Source organism: Charadrius vociferus, unplaced genomic scaffold, assembly GCF_000708025.1.
Source record: "Charadrius vociferus isolate BGI_N301 unplaced genomic scaffold, ASM70802v2 scaffold444, whole genome shotgun sequence".
Classification (NCBI taxonomy): domain Eukaryota; kingdom Metazoa; phylum Chordata; class Aves; order Charadriiformes; family Charadriidae; genus Charadrius; species Charadrius vociferus.
In genome coordinates, this window is record NW_009648242.1 from 2,363,203 (window position 1) to 2,375,514 (window position 12,312).

At 45.2% G+C, this 12,312-nt stretch overlaps 1 protein-coding gene across 1 annotated transcript; it reads right to left on the reverse strand.

Annotated features, from left to right (window-relative positions):
• Positions 1–5,043: 5,043 nt before the first annotated feature.
• LOC104285716 lies at positions 5,044–12,308 on the reverse strand (the record flags this gene model as incomplete). The annotated part of the gene is given in 3 exon segments (XM_009884201.1): positions 5,044–5,234; positions 6,559–6,651; positions 11,654–12,308. Coding segments are annotated over 3 exon segments (939 nt in total), but the record flags the coding sequence as incomplete, so codon positions are not given.
• Between the last annotated feature and the right edge of the window lie 4 nt (positions 12,309–12,312).

Consider the following 12,312-nt stretch of genomic DNA (forward strand, 5'->3'; position numbering starts at 1 on the left):
TACACGACGATTCATTCATCTGCATCAAAGCTTCAGTCTGGCAGTTGTGGGTGGCAGAATGGTGGGTTTGTGGTAGCTGTGGTGCCCACAAATTAAGTGAGACAAAGTTTGCAGGACAATGCAGCATACTTTAACAAAGGAGTGGGATATTGCAAGAGAGCAAACCAAAGCAGGCCACAAGCCCATTAAAGCATGCTTGGCTTTTGCTCTGTTCTGCAACTTCAGTGTCACCTCTCCTTTCTTTTATACCATTTCTGTTATTTATTTGCAGGAGGTCCATTATTGGACCCATATTAGTTGGCTACTACATGACCACTAAGGTGGTACCTGATAGCAGTGGTAAAACTGCAAACATGAATACGTTCACGTTACTTTCATTCCTTAAGTGAAGTTAAAAGCATACCTTGGTAAGCCTCGCTTTTTTTCTTTTCCCTGTTTACTCTCCTTTTTTTCTTTTTTTGTCACTAGACTCAACTTGAGCAGCTGCCTGGCTCCTAGTCCTGGGATCATCACTGCTACCCCTTCTTTTGGGCTGGCACAAGTACCGCTTGGCCTCTTGGTAGAGGAATTGGTACAGCTGGGATGCAGACAAATCTAGCAGGAGTGGGAAGGGGAGGACTGGGAGCCGGCTATTTAGGCTGCCTTTCCCAGCACTGCTGCCAGACATCAAGCCACAAGCTAGGTCTAAGACTTGCCCTTCCTTCTCTTCAAAAAAATCCTGCTCGTGGACCTGCTGCCAGGGAATTTAATTCAGGGCTCTAGACCGGAGCCCTAAGAGCAGCACTTGTGTAGATGCCCCGTTTGGAATAGCAGGCTCAAGCCCTGCCGCGAACGCGAGGAGGCACAGCTTTTCTTGGACCCGCTCTCACAGCTGTGCCTTCGGGGACTCTTTCACAATTGCCACAACCTGGCACGCTCTGCCGGACATTTCTGGCTGCACACCTCCGATGCTGCAGGCGCACACACACAGAACGTACATCTTCCTGCGGGGTGGGGGATTTTCGGGAGTACTCGGGTGTGTTCAGCTGGAAGGGAAATAGCGTGAAACCTGCAAGTTATTCACAATGGGGAACAGCAGACCTGCGGCCACGTGCGTTGCGTGAGGCTGAAACCACAGCTCCTGCTGGTGTTGGCTGGCTCTGGGGAATGGGTGGCCACAGGGTCTCCGTCAGCAGCAGCTTTGCTTGCCACCCCGCGCTGAGCACTGACTGCACCAGCTCAGCCTGATCTGCTGCCCTGGGAGAGAACGAGTGTCTCACCTCATGTATTAACTTCATGATGCTGCACTGTGGGGTGGAAAACAAGCATTTGACGATGCCTAGTGGACCTGAAGAAATAATCTATCTTAGGAAGGTGAAAGCTTGGAAAGAAACTCTCAACTCTTACATCCAACAGGAACTTTAAAACCCTGCAGGAGAAAGTTCCACTTAATTTGAGACTCAGCAAGCACCAGCCCTGCCAGCTCATACGTCCCATTGTAAGCCCAACTATGATGCCACATAGCAGAGTACTCCGTGTCTTGCACGACCACCTACTTGCATTAATAGACCAGTTAAACAAATCCAGCTGATGAGTCTAAGGCTAAGACAACAGCCAGCAAGGGGTGAAGCAATGGTGATATCTCTTCCCTACCGCTGACAGAAGGTGCAGAAGTGCACCTCCAAGCATCCTCTCCTCCCTACCTCACGTATAGAGTGACAAAAGAGGAATGAACACTCCTTCTCTTCTCATTTTTAGTATTTTGAACACCTGAAGTGTTAGGGGATGAAGGGAAAATGTTGCAGTATCTAGGACAGGCATAGAAGTTTGCAAGGTCATTGCTCATACAGTGTCATACAGTGTGTAAAAATGTCCTTAATGTTAGGAATATACAAAGGCTGACAAAAGGGGACTGATGTTTTTCATTCACAGGCATGAATCCTAATCCCAAAGTGACGCCAGCCTGTGCAGATGTACTTGTTAGGACTTCAGGGCTTTGTCCAGTGGGGTCCTGAGCCCCTCCAAGGATGGAGCCTGCACAGCCTCCCTGCACAGCCTGTTCCCAGGCTCATTTCACTGTCCTTGGCGTCAAAAGGCTGCAGTTGTACATGCCTTAAATCTTACAGTGGTATTCTGACTCCTCGGGTGAGGTGTATAACAGTCTTTAGGAACTCATTAAGCAGAAAGGCATCCAGTGGGTTGTCTAGGCAAGTCAAACTGACTTCAGCGGAAAGTCTGACCTGCTTGGAAGTCCCCTGAGAGGGAGTAAGATCTTTACACACCCCATCCCAGTCAGCTTCTGAGTGGGTGACAGAACAGAACTGAAAAGTTTGCTCCACTGTTCATACTGATTCGGAAAGGCAGCTACAAGCTGCCCTGGGAAAGAGGTTACTCTTTCTTTTTTTTTTTCCCCTTGCCATAATTGTAGAAAACAAGGAGGTACAGATGCGGGACTGCAAGCGCCCTCTACGGAGGTGCACCACAGTTGCTGAACTGAATCACTGTCATTACTGTTGTGCAGAGGAGTCTAACTCTCTTTAATGTCCTTCTGACCAGCCACCTCCTCCAGTTTCTCATCTCTCCCTGTCTTTTACTGCTATTCCAAAGTACTGCTAGTACCGTTAGGTCCCAGTGGTTCAGCTGCATTTCTTGACCCTGGCTGCCAGAAGTTGTTCTGTTCCCTCTTTTCTTTCCACATCACTTCACAAGTGGTGATTAGTTGTAATGTTCTTTCTTTTTTAAAAAAAAAAAAAAAAAAAAAAAAAAGAGGCTGATGAGACAGGTGTAGCACCCCAAAATCAGGCACACAATGAAAACAAATTAACTGACTTCCAGAAAAACATAACATTCATGAAAAAACCCTAACCCTCTAAATCATGGCTGGACATTCTAGGTCTCTCAATAGGCTAACCAGCTGTGATGTTTTTTCTGGGTTCTTACTTAAACAGGTAATATAACCCAGTCATAAAATACCTATATGTGTCCAGACTCAGTGCACAATACCCTTTTATATCTGTATTTTCAAACTCCCAAGCTTACTGCTTCTGCTGTTGGGTGATATTTTGCCATTTGCCTGCAGAGTCTGAACAATGAAAAGTAATCTTGTTTGTACTCTGTGCTACTTTACATAATCACATAAAATGGTGACAATGTGTTTATTTTATGTGGGACATTTCAATCTGGGGATTATTCAGCTTAGTAAAACAAAGGGGGGGGAGGGGGGCTGGTTCCAGACCTCTCAAGTCAGACACCCTAAAACTCCCTCTTTAAAAGAATGACTCTCTCTGAAATACTTCTCTCTTCAGCTGCCACCATGGCAGTAAGTTAGCAAAGCCCTCTTCCTCTCCCCTCCCCCAAAAAACTGAACAGGTTTTCCACCAAAGTTCTGCTGTGGAGGTAAATTCTCAGTGCCTTTCTGCAGGGATCTGTTATTAGGTGTTGGCAGCTATAAATGCAGAATAAGCTGACTGAAGCAGATCTTGCCTGTTCAGACCCTTCCCTGGGGGTTACCAGCCGTGCTTCAGGATGCCCAAATATGATGTGTTGTCATTTCTGAACTGCTGCAGGTTGCAATTCAGTTTGTTAGAAGACCCTGAAACTAGCAATGGTTTAATAAAGTTGATGGTAAATTGCTGTTATTCAAGAGGTACTCTTTGAACCATCTTCGCTTGTTCAGAAGAGAGACAGGAGAGCAACACACACAATTTCCTTAGATTCAGGCATCCCGATTTATACAGCCCCTGTGCTGCTAATCAGGTCACTCAACAGTGCTGTTAAAATGCCCCGTAAATACAACTGTCATAGCTACAGGAAGAAGTATTCATAGTTTTGCTTCTTTGATTTGTTTTTTAGGACACAATACCAATACCCGTAATGGTTGCCTTCTGTTTGCCATATAAAAATATTCCTGAGCACTTTTTTTTCTCTGCGGCATGCCTAGTCTGTTGAGATTTTGTGTGCTTTAAAGGTTTATGTAAACTTGGAAGTGAAAATCTGCTCAGATATTTGATGGCCTCCCTCTAGTGGCTGTTATTGGGGAATAAAAATAGGGCTGTGATGAAGTGATCCCCAAGGTTACGTGCATTAACCATTATATGAAGACGAAAGGAAACATACTTGGGAAGAAGACTTATGCCATATCAAAATACGACACAGAATTACTGAGTTATTGCCAAAGCTCAGTTACTGCTCTTTCAGTCCTGAAAATATTCATCTTGCTACTTCATTCCCTGCTTTTCATTTCTCTCTCTGTGTCCTTACACATGATGATCTAAGGACACTGGTGGGCCAAAATCTGCATGTAGAGAGGTTTTTTTATTTTATCCAGTTCTGTTAATTGGCCAAGTAAGGCAAATACACAAGCCCCCGTTTTTCAGATGTGGAGAAGGGCTCTGGTGCCTTCAAAGCCTATCGGATTTTTCTAACCACACCCATTGATGTAGTAATAGATGCTGTCTTCTCTTATAAACCTTGTCCCAACACATATTTAAAGAACAGGTAAGATCTGAGAAGTGCAGTGTCTTTATTCCATTTCCAGTGCTTTTCCATCAGTGCTCCGCGGTAAATATCAGTATCTTTGACAAAAGTGTATCTGTATGTATAGCCAGCAGTTGTGGTCCTGCTTTTAATATCTTGCTCACTGAGACTCATTACCTTTTTGCTTACCAAATGTGCACACTTGCCTTTTAGACAGAAGAAGTGCCAGAGATGCATGACTGTTTACATTTTTATAGAACAAGATAGAAATGACAGTGCAGCAATGCAAAAGTTGCCCATTAAAAATGGCAAAAGTGGAATGCTCCTCCAGCTGCAATAGGAGCTTTACCCTGCTGTCTCTTTTTGGATCTCTTCTGCTTTGGCCTCCAGGTGTTAACGGTAAGATGAGGTTTGCAGGCAGGGTGAGACAAGCCGACTGGAGCTGCATCTACAGAACATCCCAAAGAAACCCATCTCACGAGTTTGTCTTTCTGGCACAGCAGAAATTAAGATTGCTGCCGCCGCCGCTGCTGCTGCTGCTATTCTCTTGACTGCTGGAATTGATGTCGTAGCCTGGGGTTTTGCTAGCTAAAAGTACCAGTTGGGTTCCACCGGAACCTCGCTCTGGGATAAGGTTCTCTGCCGATGTCTCAGTTCCAGGCACTCCACAGTCAAGGGGTATGTTTTAAGCTCAAACTTATTTGCAAACATACAGGTGGAGTTAAAAAGCCACTTGAGGTCACCTGTTCCGTACACACAAATGCCTCTGACATAATGGCCTGCCAAAAGAAAAAGGAAAAAGCAATTTCAGAATGAAGGATCTGAATAATTATTTTTGCGAAGTTTTATCTGCAAAGCCACTATAAATAATCTCCCACACAACAAACATGCTAAAAGGCCTACTGGACATCCAATGGGAATAAGTATGAGTAATGGGATGAAAGGAAGAAAGTTACATCGGAATAGATAGTAAGCAAAAAAAGGAGATGGCTCAGAAAGGAAGTGTTACTACTTGAGACTCTTTCTCAGAGAAGGATGAAACATAGCAAATAGGAATTTCCTTCTGTCAGTGAAGAGAAACTCAAACTTTTACAAATACTAGATTTTCCACTACCTAATTCTGGGTGATATTGGTGTAATTTCACTTATTTCAATGTAGTTATGCCAATGTAAAACTGCTATAATTGAAACTGACTGAAGTTCTCAAAATTTTTCTCCTCAACACAAACAACTATATTCTGGATTAAGAATTCTTGAAATAAAATTTGTATTATTAGCATTTTGGCATTCCCTTTCTCGTCCCACTTGGATATGTCAGAATGAGTAGCAGTACATAATGTACAAACCAGTGACTGAAGAATTAAGTGTGCCATACGGATCTACTACTAATGACATGTCATGATGTAACATGAAGTAGAAAAACTCAAAGCTCAACCATGATTGTCAGCCTGCAGTTCCTTAGGTTCCTCATCAGCTGTGGCTCTGGCAGGCATCAGTGCCCAGCTGAGAGCTGGGCTTTGTCCAAGTTCACACAGGACACCTGCCCTGCGCATTGCTGCTGGCTCTAGCGCATCTGCGTCCCAGCGTGGGACATACACGTGGGCTATTCCTACCCACCTGCGAGAAAATTCCCTCGAGGCCTCCAAGAAAACAGTCAGCTAACTCAAGTGAGCCCTAAGTGCTGCCAAATACCCCCCTTTCCAAGGCTAATATATTCTATAAAATTCCTGATGAAGAAGCAACTGTTCCAGCTTTCTCACTGTTTACGTGGCTACTGTCATTCACATATGGACTACAAAGGAGATGACTCCTTTTTAATGTCTTCCTTCCAGTGAAGTGCCATCTAAAGACTATCACATTATGATTAGAGGCTATAACAGTACAGGAACAACAGTCGAGTGTTTTGCACTATATGAACAGGAAGAAGCAGCTTCATCCCCACAGGTGTTCAAGGCCAGGCTGGATGGGGCTTTGAGCAACCTGGTCTGGTGGGAGGTGTCCCTGCCCATGGCAGGGGGGTTGGAACTGAATGATCTTCAAGATCCCTTCCAACCTAAACCATTCTATGATTCTATAAGAATTGGAGAAAAATGTACACATTACCATGACAACCTCCATGGCTCTCTTCCATATCAATCCACTTCACTGCTTTCAGGTCACCTTCCCATAATGCATTGGGCATGGAGCCTGGGACACCTGTAATTAGACAATAGAAAATCAAGTAATTAGTTCTTTTAACAGCTATGTGTTCAGGTTTATGTCCACTCTCTGGGACCTTTCTCCACAGAACTGGGATGAAATACTTAGGAATATGCATCAACAGATGCCTGGCTGCTAGCCTTGTTGTCAAGTTTCTTCATTAAAGCAGCTTTTATGACATAAACAAGATGTCAGCTCAAGAGACCTAGAAAAATAAAATCCCTTTTTTGGCAACAGCCTCAGTATGATACTGCATGCATGTACTCATGTCACCTTCCCAACCAGCACTGTCCTCCAAGGGCTATTTGAACACTGGGCCACCGACACGTAGTACCTTCACATGAATTTAGTGGTCAATACTTTCCTTTTTTTTTTTTTTTTTATTTTTTTTTTTTTTTTTTTTTTTTTTTTAAGAAAAGAGGCTAACAGAACAAATTCAGGCATGACATAACTGGATGGAGTTGTTGAAACTCTATTATAACCTATAATGTTATATAATAATATATGTAAGTCTAGGCAGTTCACAGGACCTTTCTAAGAGATAGACTGGTAAGAGGACCACTCCTCGTCAGTAAATGATCAAGTCCTGCTATAACCTGGCCAACATCCATTTTAAGTAATTAAGGGGGAAATGCTGAATACACAGTGTTTGGAATTTGCTGAAGAGTTAACGGGCAACACGTATGCAATGTGTAGGCAATTGCTGTGAGTCAAGGGAATTTCAGTATCTTCAGCACAAAGCAGCAACTATAACAGACCGTCACCGTGGGCTGAAGTCTTTGGCTTTGAAAGCAAGAGCTGATCAGGTAGATACAGATAGAGAATCCTCTCTGCCTGATCTGTGCTGCAGTATCTTACTCAACTCAGTGAAAGAAGTTTATTGAAGTACCTCCTAAAACGGCCTTCAGAATACAGAAGAAAAAAAACTAAAAAGGAAAAGCAAAGGTACAAAATGGTAAAAGCTTTCTATGAACTCACCCCTTTCAGTAAATTTTATCTTTCTTATTGGCTCAATCAGTTGTTAAAGAACAAAACAATGTTATGGTCGGAGTAACTGCCACCTGATAGACAAACCACTTCGCTAAGAAAAGCTGGAAAAGCCCCAATTTCTCACCGTAGCACAGACACTTGTATATAACTTATTTGCCTGCTTGGAAAAAACTAACCGTCTTTTACTCTTTCCTGCCCAGCAAGCAATGACCAACGCTGTACCTGAGCTGTCAAACGGCAGAACATGCAACGTCTGGGGAGCCAACGTGCATGCCAGCAGATAAAAAAAACACAGACGTTATTTCTGCTTTCTCCTAATGAAGCTGAAAGCAACGGAGAAGACTGACTTGCTCAAACGCAAAGAATTACCGCAGTGTTACTGCAGAGGGGTACCCTGCACTCGAGCTTTTTAACAAACGTAGAAGTGCCACTACTGACTGGTGGCAGTGACCAGTGACCTCCACGGGAAGGAGAGGATTTGTACCGACCCGGCTGCTCCCCCCCCCCCAAGGGGGTGACAAGGCAAACTGGGGCATCGCTGCTCCGTGCTGCTCACGCACCGCTGAAGCTCAGCCCCTACCCCAGAGCCCCCCCTGTAGCGGACAGCCCTCCTCGCCAGCAAAACTCTGCCACTTTCGTCAATCTCTGTTGCACGCACAGGGGGTGGGGAGTCTGACAGTGATGCCAGTATTACATATTATTACTGCTAATAAATACTAATAAACCCGGTAATAGCCTAATCATAGCTGATGCAAAAGGTAAGCTGTTCCAACAGCTAAACATGTTTGAGTGTTTTTCTTTGAGATTTTTAATAGGGATATTTAAAACCTGTTATTCCTGCTTCTTCCCGTTTTCCTTTTAAAGTAAACACTTGTATGAGTGGCAGGAAAGGAACCAGGCAGCTTTTTGTGAGAACACCTTCATAACATTTGTATTATTATCTGTCATTTGTACTAACTCTGTGTACTGAAAAGACAGCCACTTTCCTTGATTTACAGTGAGATGAGAACAAAGCCTTTCAGAGCTTGTACAAAACGTACAATAGCACTGGTTTGGAGCTGTGGGACCTGTACAAAGACAGGGAACCTAAGCCCTTCAAATATGATTTTAAAAAAAATAAAATTGACGTTTTAATCTCCAGTTCTGACCTCTCTCTTTCTTTAAGGCTAATTAGCCCATCTTCCTGATTTTCATAACTTCATTTAAAATGTGTATTAATATAAGCTACTTATTTTGCTGGTTAGCTACAATCCTAAACAGGGTTATTTGCCAGCAGCTCTGTAAAGCACAATTGTACCTGGTGACTGCAGCACACGCAAGAAGCCCCCAGTGCCAAAACAGTAGCTGAGAGTGTGACATCAACACAACCTTGGTGTTTTTTAAAAATGAAAGTGAAAACAAAGTAAGATTTTGTTACTACTTCGTTTTTTTCTGTTCCTTTCTTAGATGGCAACAAGTACAGTACCCCTACAGTTACCATAACCCAACAATTATTTTGTTTGTGAGCTTGAAAAGAAGTGCAGTGAAAGACAAACGAGACCCTAAAGGCACCATATAATGTCAGGTGGGTTTGGGTTTGGAGTTGGGGGTTTTTTTTTGAGAAACTGGATGGGAGAAAGGTTAAACATCAGGGGTTTTTTTTCTGTTCGCTTGCTTTGCTCGGTGTTTTTAAGGATAGCTTGTTCCTGCTAAGTAAGGATGGTTGTTTTCAAATACCGAGTCAGGACTTTTATATCTGATGCAAAACGACCGCATGATCTAACAGCAGAACCACTGTAGCACTTTGCCATAAACAGAGATATGTGGCAGCTATAACCAGAACTTCATGACTTTATTTCTCCCCCTCTGTATATTGGGCTGTTATCAAGTAAAATAACATGCCAAAAAGTGTGGGTTTGTCCTGGGGAAAATTCAGAAAATGTTACTCTTCCGCAGAATGCATTAAACTAAAGATAACACTTGATAGAGTGTTATCACAGACAAGAGGCAGTGATGGCAGGGGATAAACACTTTAAATGGCCTGGGATGTGCAGCACCATCCCAAATTAAAAACCTGTTTATAACAGATGGCAGTAAATGTGGTGTGCAGAAAGACTTGGAAAATGCTGACACAGTGGGAAAGCAGAAAGATGACAGACAAAACAGGAACGACCCTAGGACATACACAAAAACACTGGAAGGTACTGCCTTCCAGGAATACAAAACTACTGACTTTGCATTATTCACCATCTCCCAAATTAAGTAAACTAGGCATTTTTGTAAGTTAATTAAAGAGTGAGGGAATGCGTAGCTCAGCACTGGGGAAAAAATTCATTTACCTCATTGACCTTTAAATATTTGTTTGAGCAACTGATTTCAGATTCAGAAGCTGTTCTGGGGTCCTATTCTTATAAATGCAGTTTGTCTGAAAGGTGGTGCTGATGGTGAAAGTTAATATAAATTTCAGCGTGAGTTGCTCGCTCTACATTGTCCAGGTCTCGTCTCCCACTCCGTCGAGGTTAGCCAAGTTTTGTCCCCGAAAACAAAGAGGGGTAAAGAGCCACCTCACGGGCAGCAGTACTGGGCATAGCCCTGGAAATGAGTTTGCCACCACTGGGTCTTGGAAACAGCCACCAGCAGAACTGCACAGCCCGGGTGTGAAAAGACATACAAGTGACCAGAAAGATGGGCCAGCCCCTCCGACACCTTTAATTTCATGTCTTCCCTTGGTGGCGGAGGTTTGGAGGCAGGAAAACACTGACTGCCTCAGAGCCTGGACCTCATTCACAGCACAAAGGCTCCTCCACTAAGCTCTTCCCAGTTTTTTGCCATTGCAATTCCGTTGAGAGCTGATCTGTATGTGTTGGCTCCATGAGACAGCCCACTGCCTTTCCTCTTGCGTCGCGATCCTGTACCACGAAGAAAAACATAGGCAGCTTACAGAAAATGAGCCACTGCTTTGGCATTTCTGTAACACGCACATAAACCTACATTGGGCTGGAAATCTTGCAGCATAAAAGGCTGCCTGATTTGCCTTGACCTTCCAAGTCCTGTACCTGTGATTCCAGGATCAAATCAACACATTGGTTGAAACCTAGCTACCAACAGGCTAATCTCCAGCCATCCCCTGAAGCAGCCTGGGCTTCCTCGTTGGTATCTCTCTCTAGGGAAGGGGAAAACTTATTTACATTTCTGTGCCACCAACTGACCCAAGCTTTTCTCCTGCACTTTAAAAGCTGGTGCACAGGAGTTTGTACTTCCAAAATCTGCCTGGAATGGTGTACACTTCACCCTTGGGAATATTATTCTGCAAGACCTGATTGAAATCAACCATGGCTTTGCTGGACTTCAGGGCTATGTATTTACGTTTGGGAAACACGCAAGGCTTGGGATGAGCCACGTATAGGTGGGCAAGTGCATACCCTCTCCCCTACAAGTGAAGGTGCGCAGCCCACCAGTGTGTGACAGGGACCTGGAAATTCACAACCCCCTTTGCTGGCTTTTGGAGAAGCAAGATAGTACAAGGAAGTACATGTGAGACTAGTGAGACAGTACGGCTAAAGATGGTGGAAGCCAGGTGGATGCCAAGCTGCATCCCTGGGTCTTCATGGGGCAGGGCAGTTGCTGCTAAGCAGGAAGGCATGCAGCGTTCCTGAACCCATCACACTGCAAGGCCCACCACCCCTGGGACCTCCCTTACCCGGTAATGGGTGCTGTTCTGCCCAGAAGACAGCTCAGCCAAGCGGATAAATGTCCAGGACATCAAATTCAAGGAGGCTCAGTACACCTTCGCCACTTGCCACTGGTGCTGTCAACACAGGGTGTCATCTCCCTGGTTGTTTCTCCATGTAAAACAACAGGAGTGGCGACAACCTGCTGGTGGGCAACAACAAGAGCCACAGCTGGAAACACCTCCATGGAGAGGTGAGCCATGGTGGCCACCACAAAGAGCCTGGAACCATGCAAAGGGCAAGTGGCAGCACATGCCAGGGTGGGGACTCCTGTGCCCTCCCTGGCCCTGATGCCCTACTCGGGATCCTGTTGAGCATCACCCAGAAGTGCTCATCGGGGCTGTAGGTGTCTTCAGATTGCGCCAGCAGATCAATGGCACGCTGGTCCTGCAGTACGAATGCCACGAAGGGCTGGGTGATGGCCACGTATGCGGAGCCAAAGTAGATGGTGAGGTTGTGGGGTGGGGGTGCCCTGTGCAGCTAAGGGGTGACCAGCCCTGCATTGTTGTGCCCGACACCCTCCCTGTGCATGTATTTGGTGCGTGCAGTGATGTCAGGGGGCGGCAACACCTTGGGGGTGACATTCTTCCCCCTGAGACCCTTCAGCAGCTGGACGATCTCCCGGTTGGTCTTCAAGGGGAAGTCCTGGCCGCAGGTGTTGAGCAAGTAGCGCCAGGGCATGGCTGAGGCCAAGAGGTCTCTCATGCAGTGGAGGTCAGCCCACAGGCGGGAGGTGCCACCATAGACCACAGCAAGGAACGCGTTGGGGAAGCAGCCCACCAGGCGCCGCATTGCCTGCCGGAAGGGAGCCGGTGCCTTGGCATCCACATGGACACAGTATACATTTTGGGGCACATACACCACCCTGAAGAGTCACTCAAAGGTCTGGAGCTCCTTGTGCAGGGTCATGGTGTAGGTGAGGGGGAAGGCAGCCTCCTCGGCCAAGAGGGCACAGGTG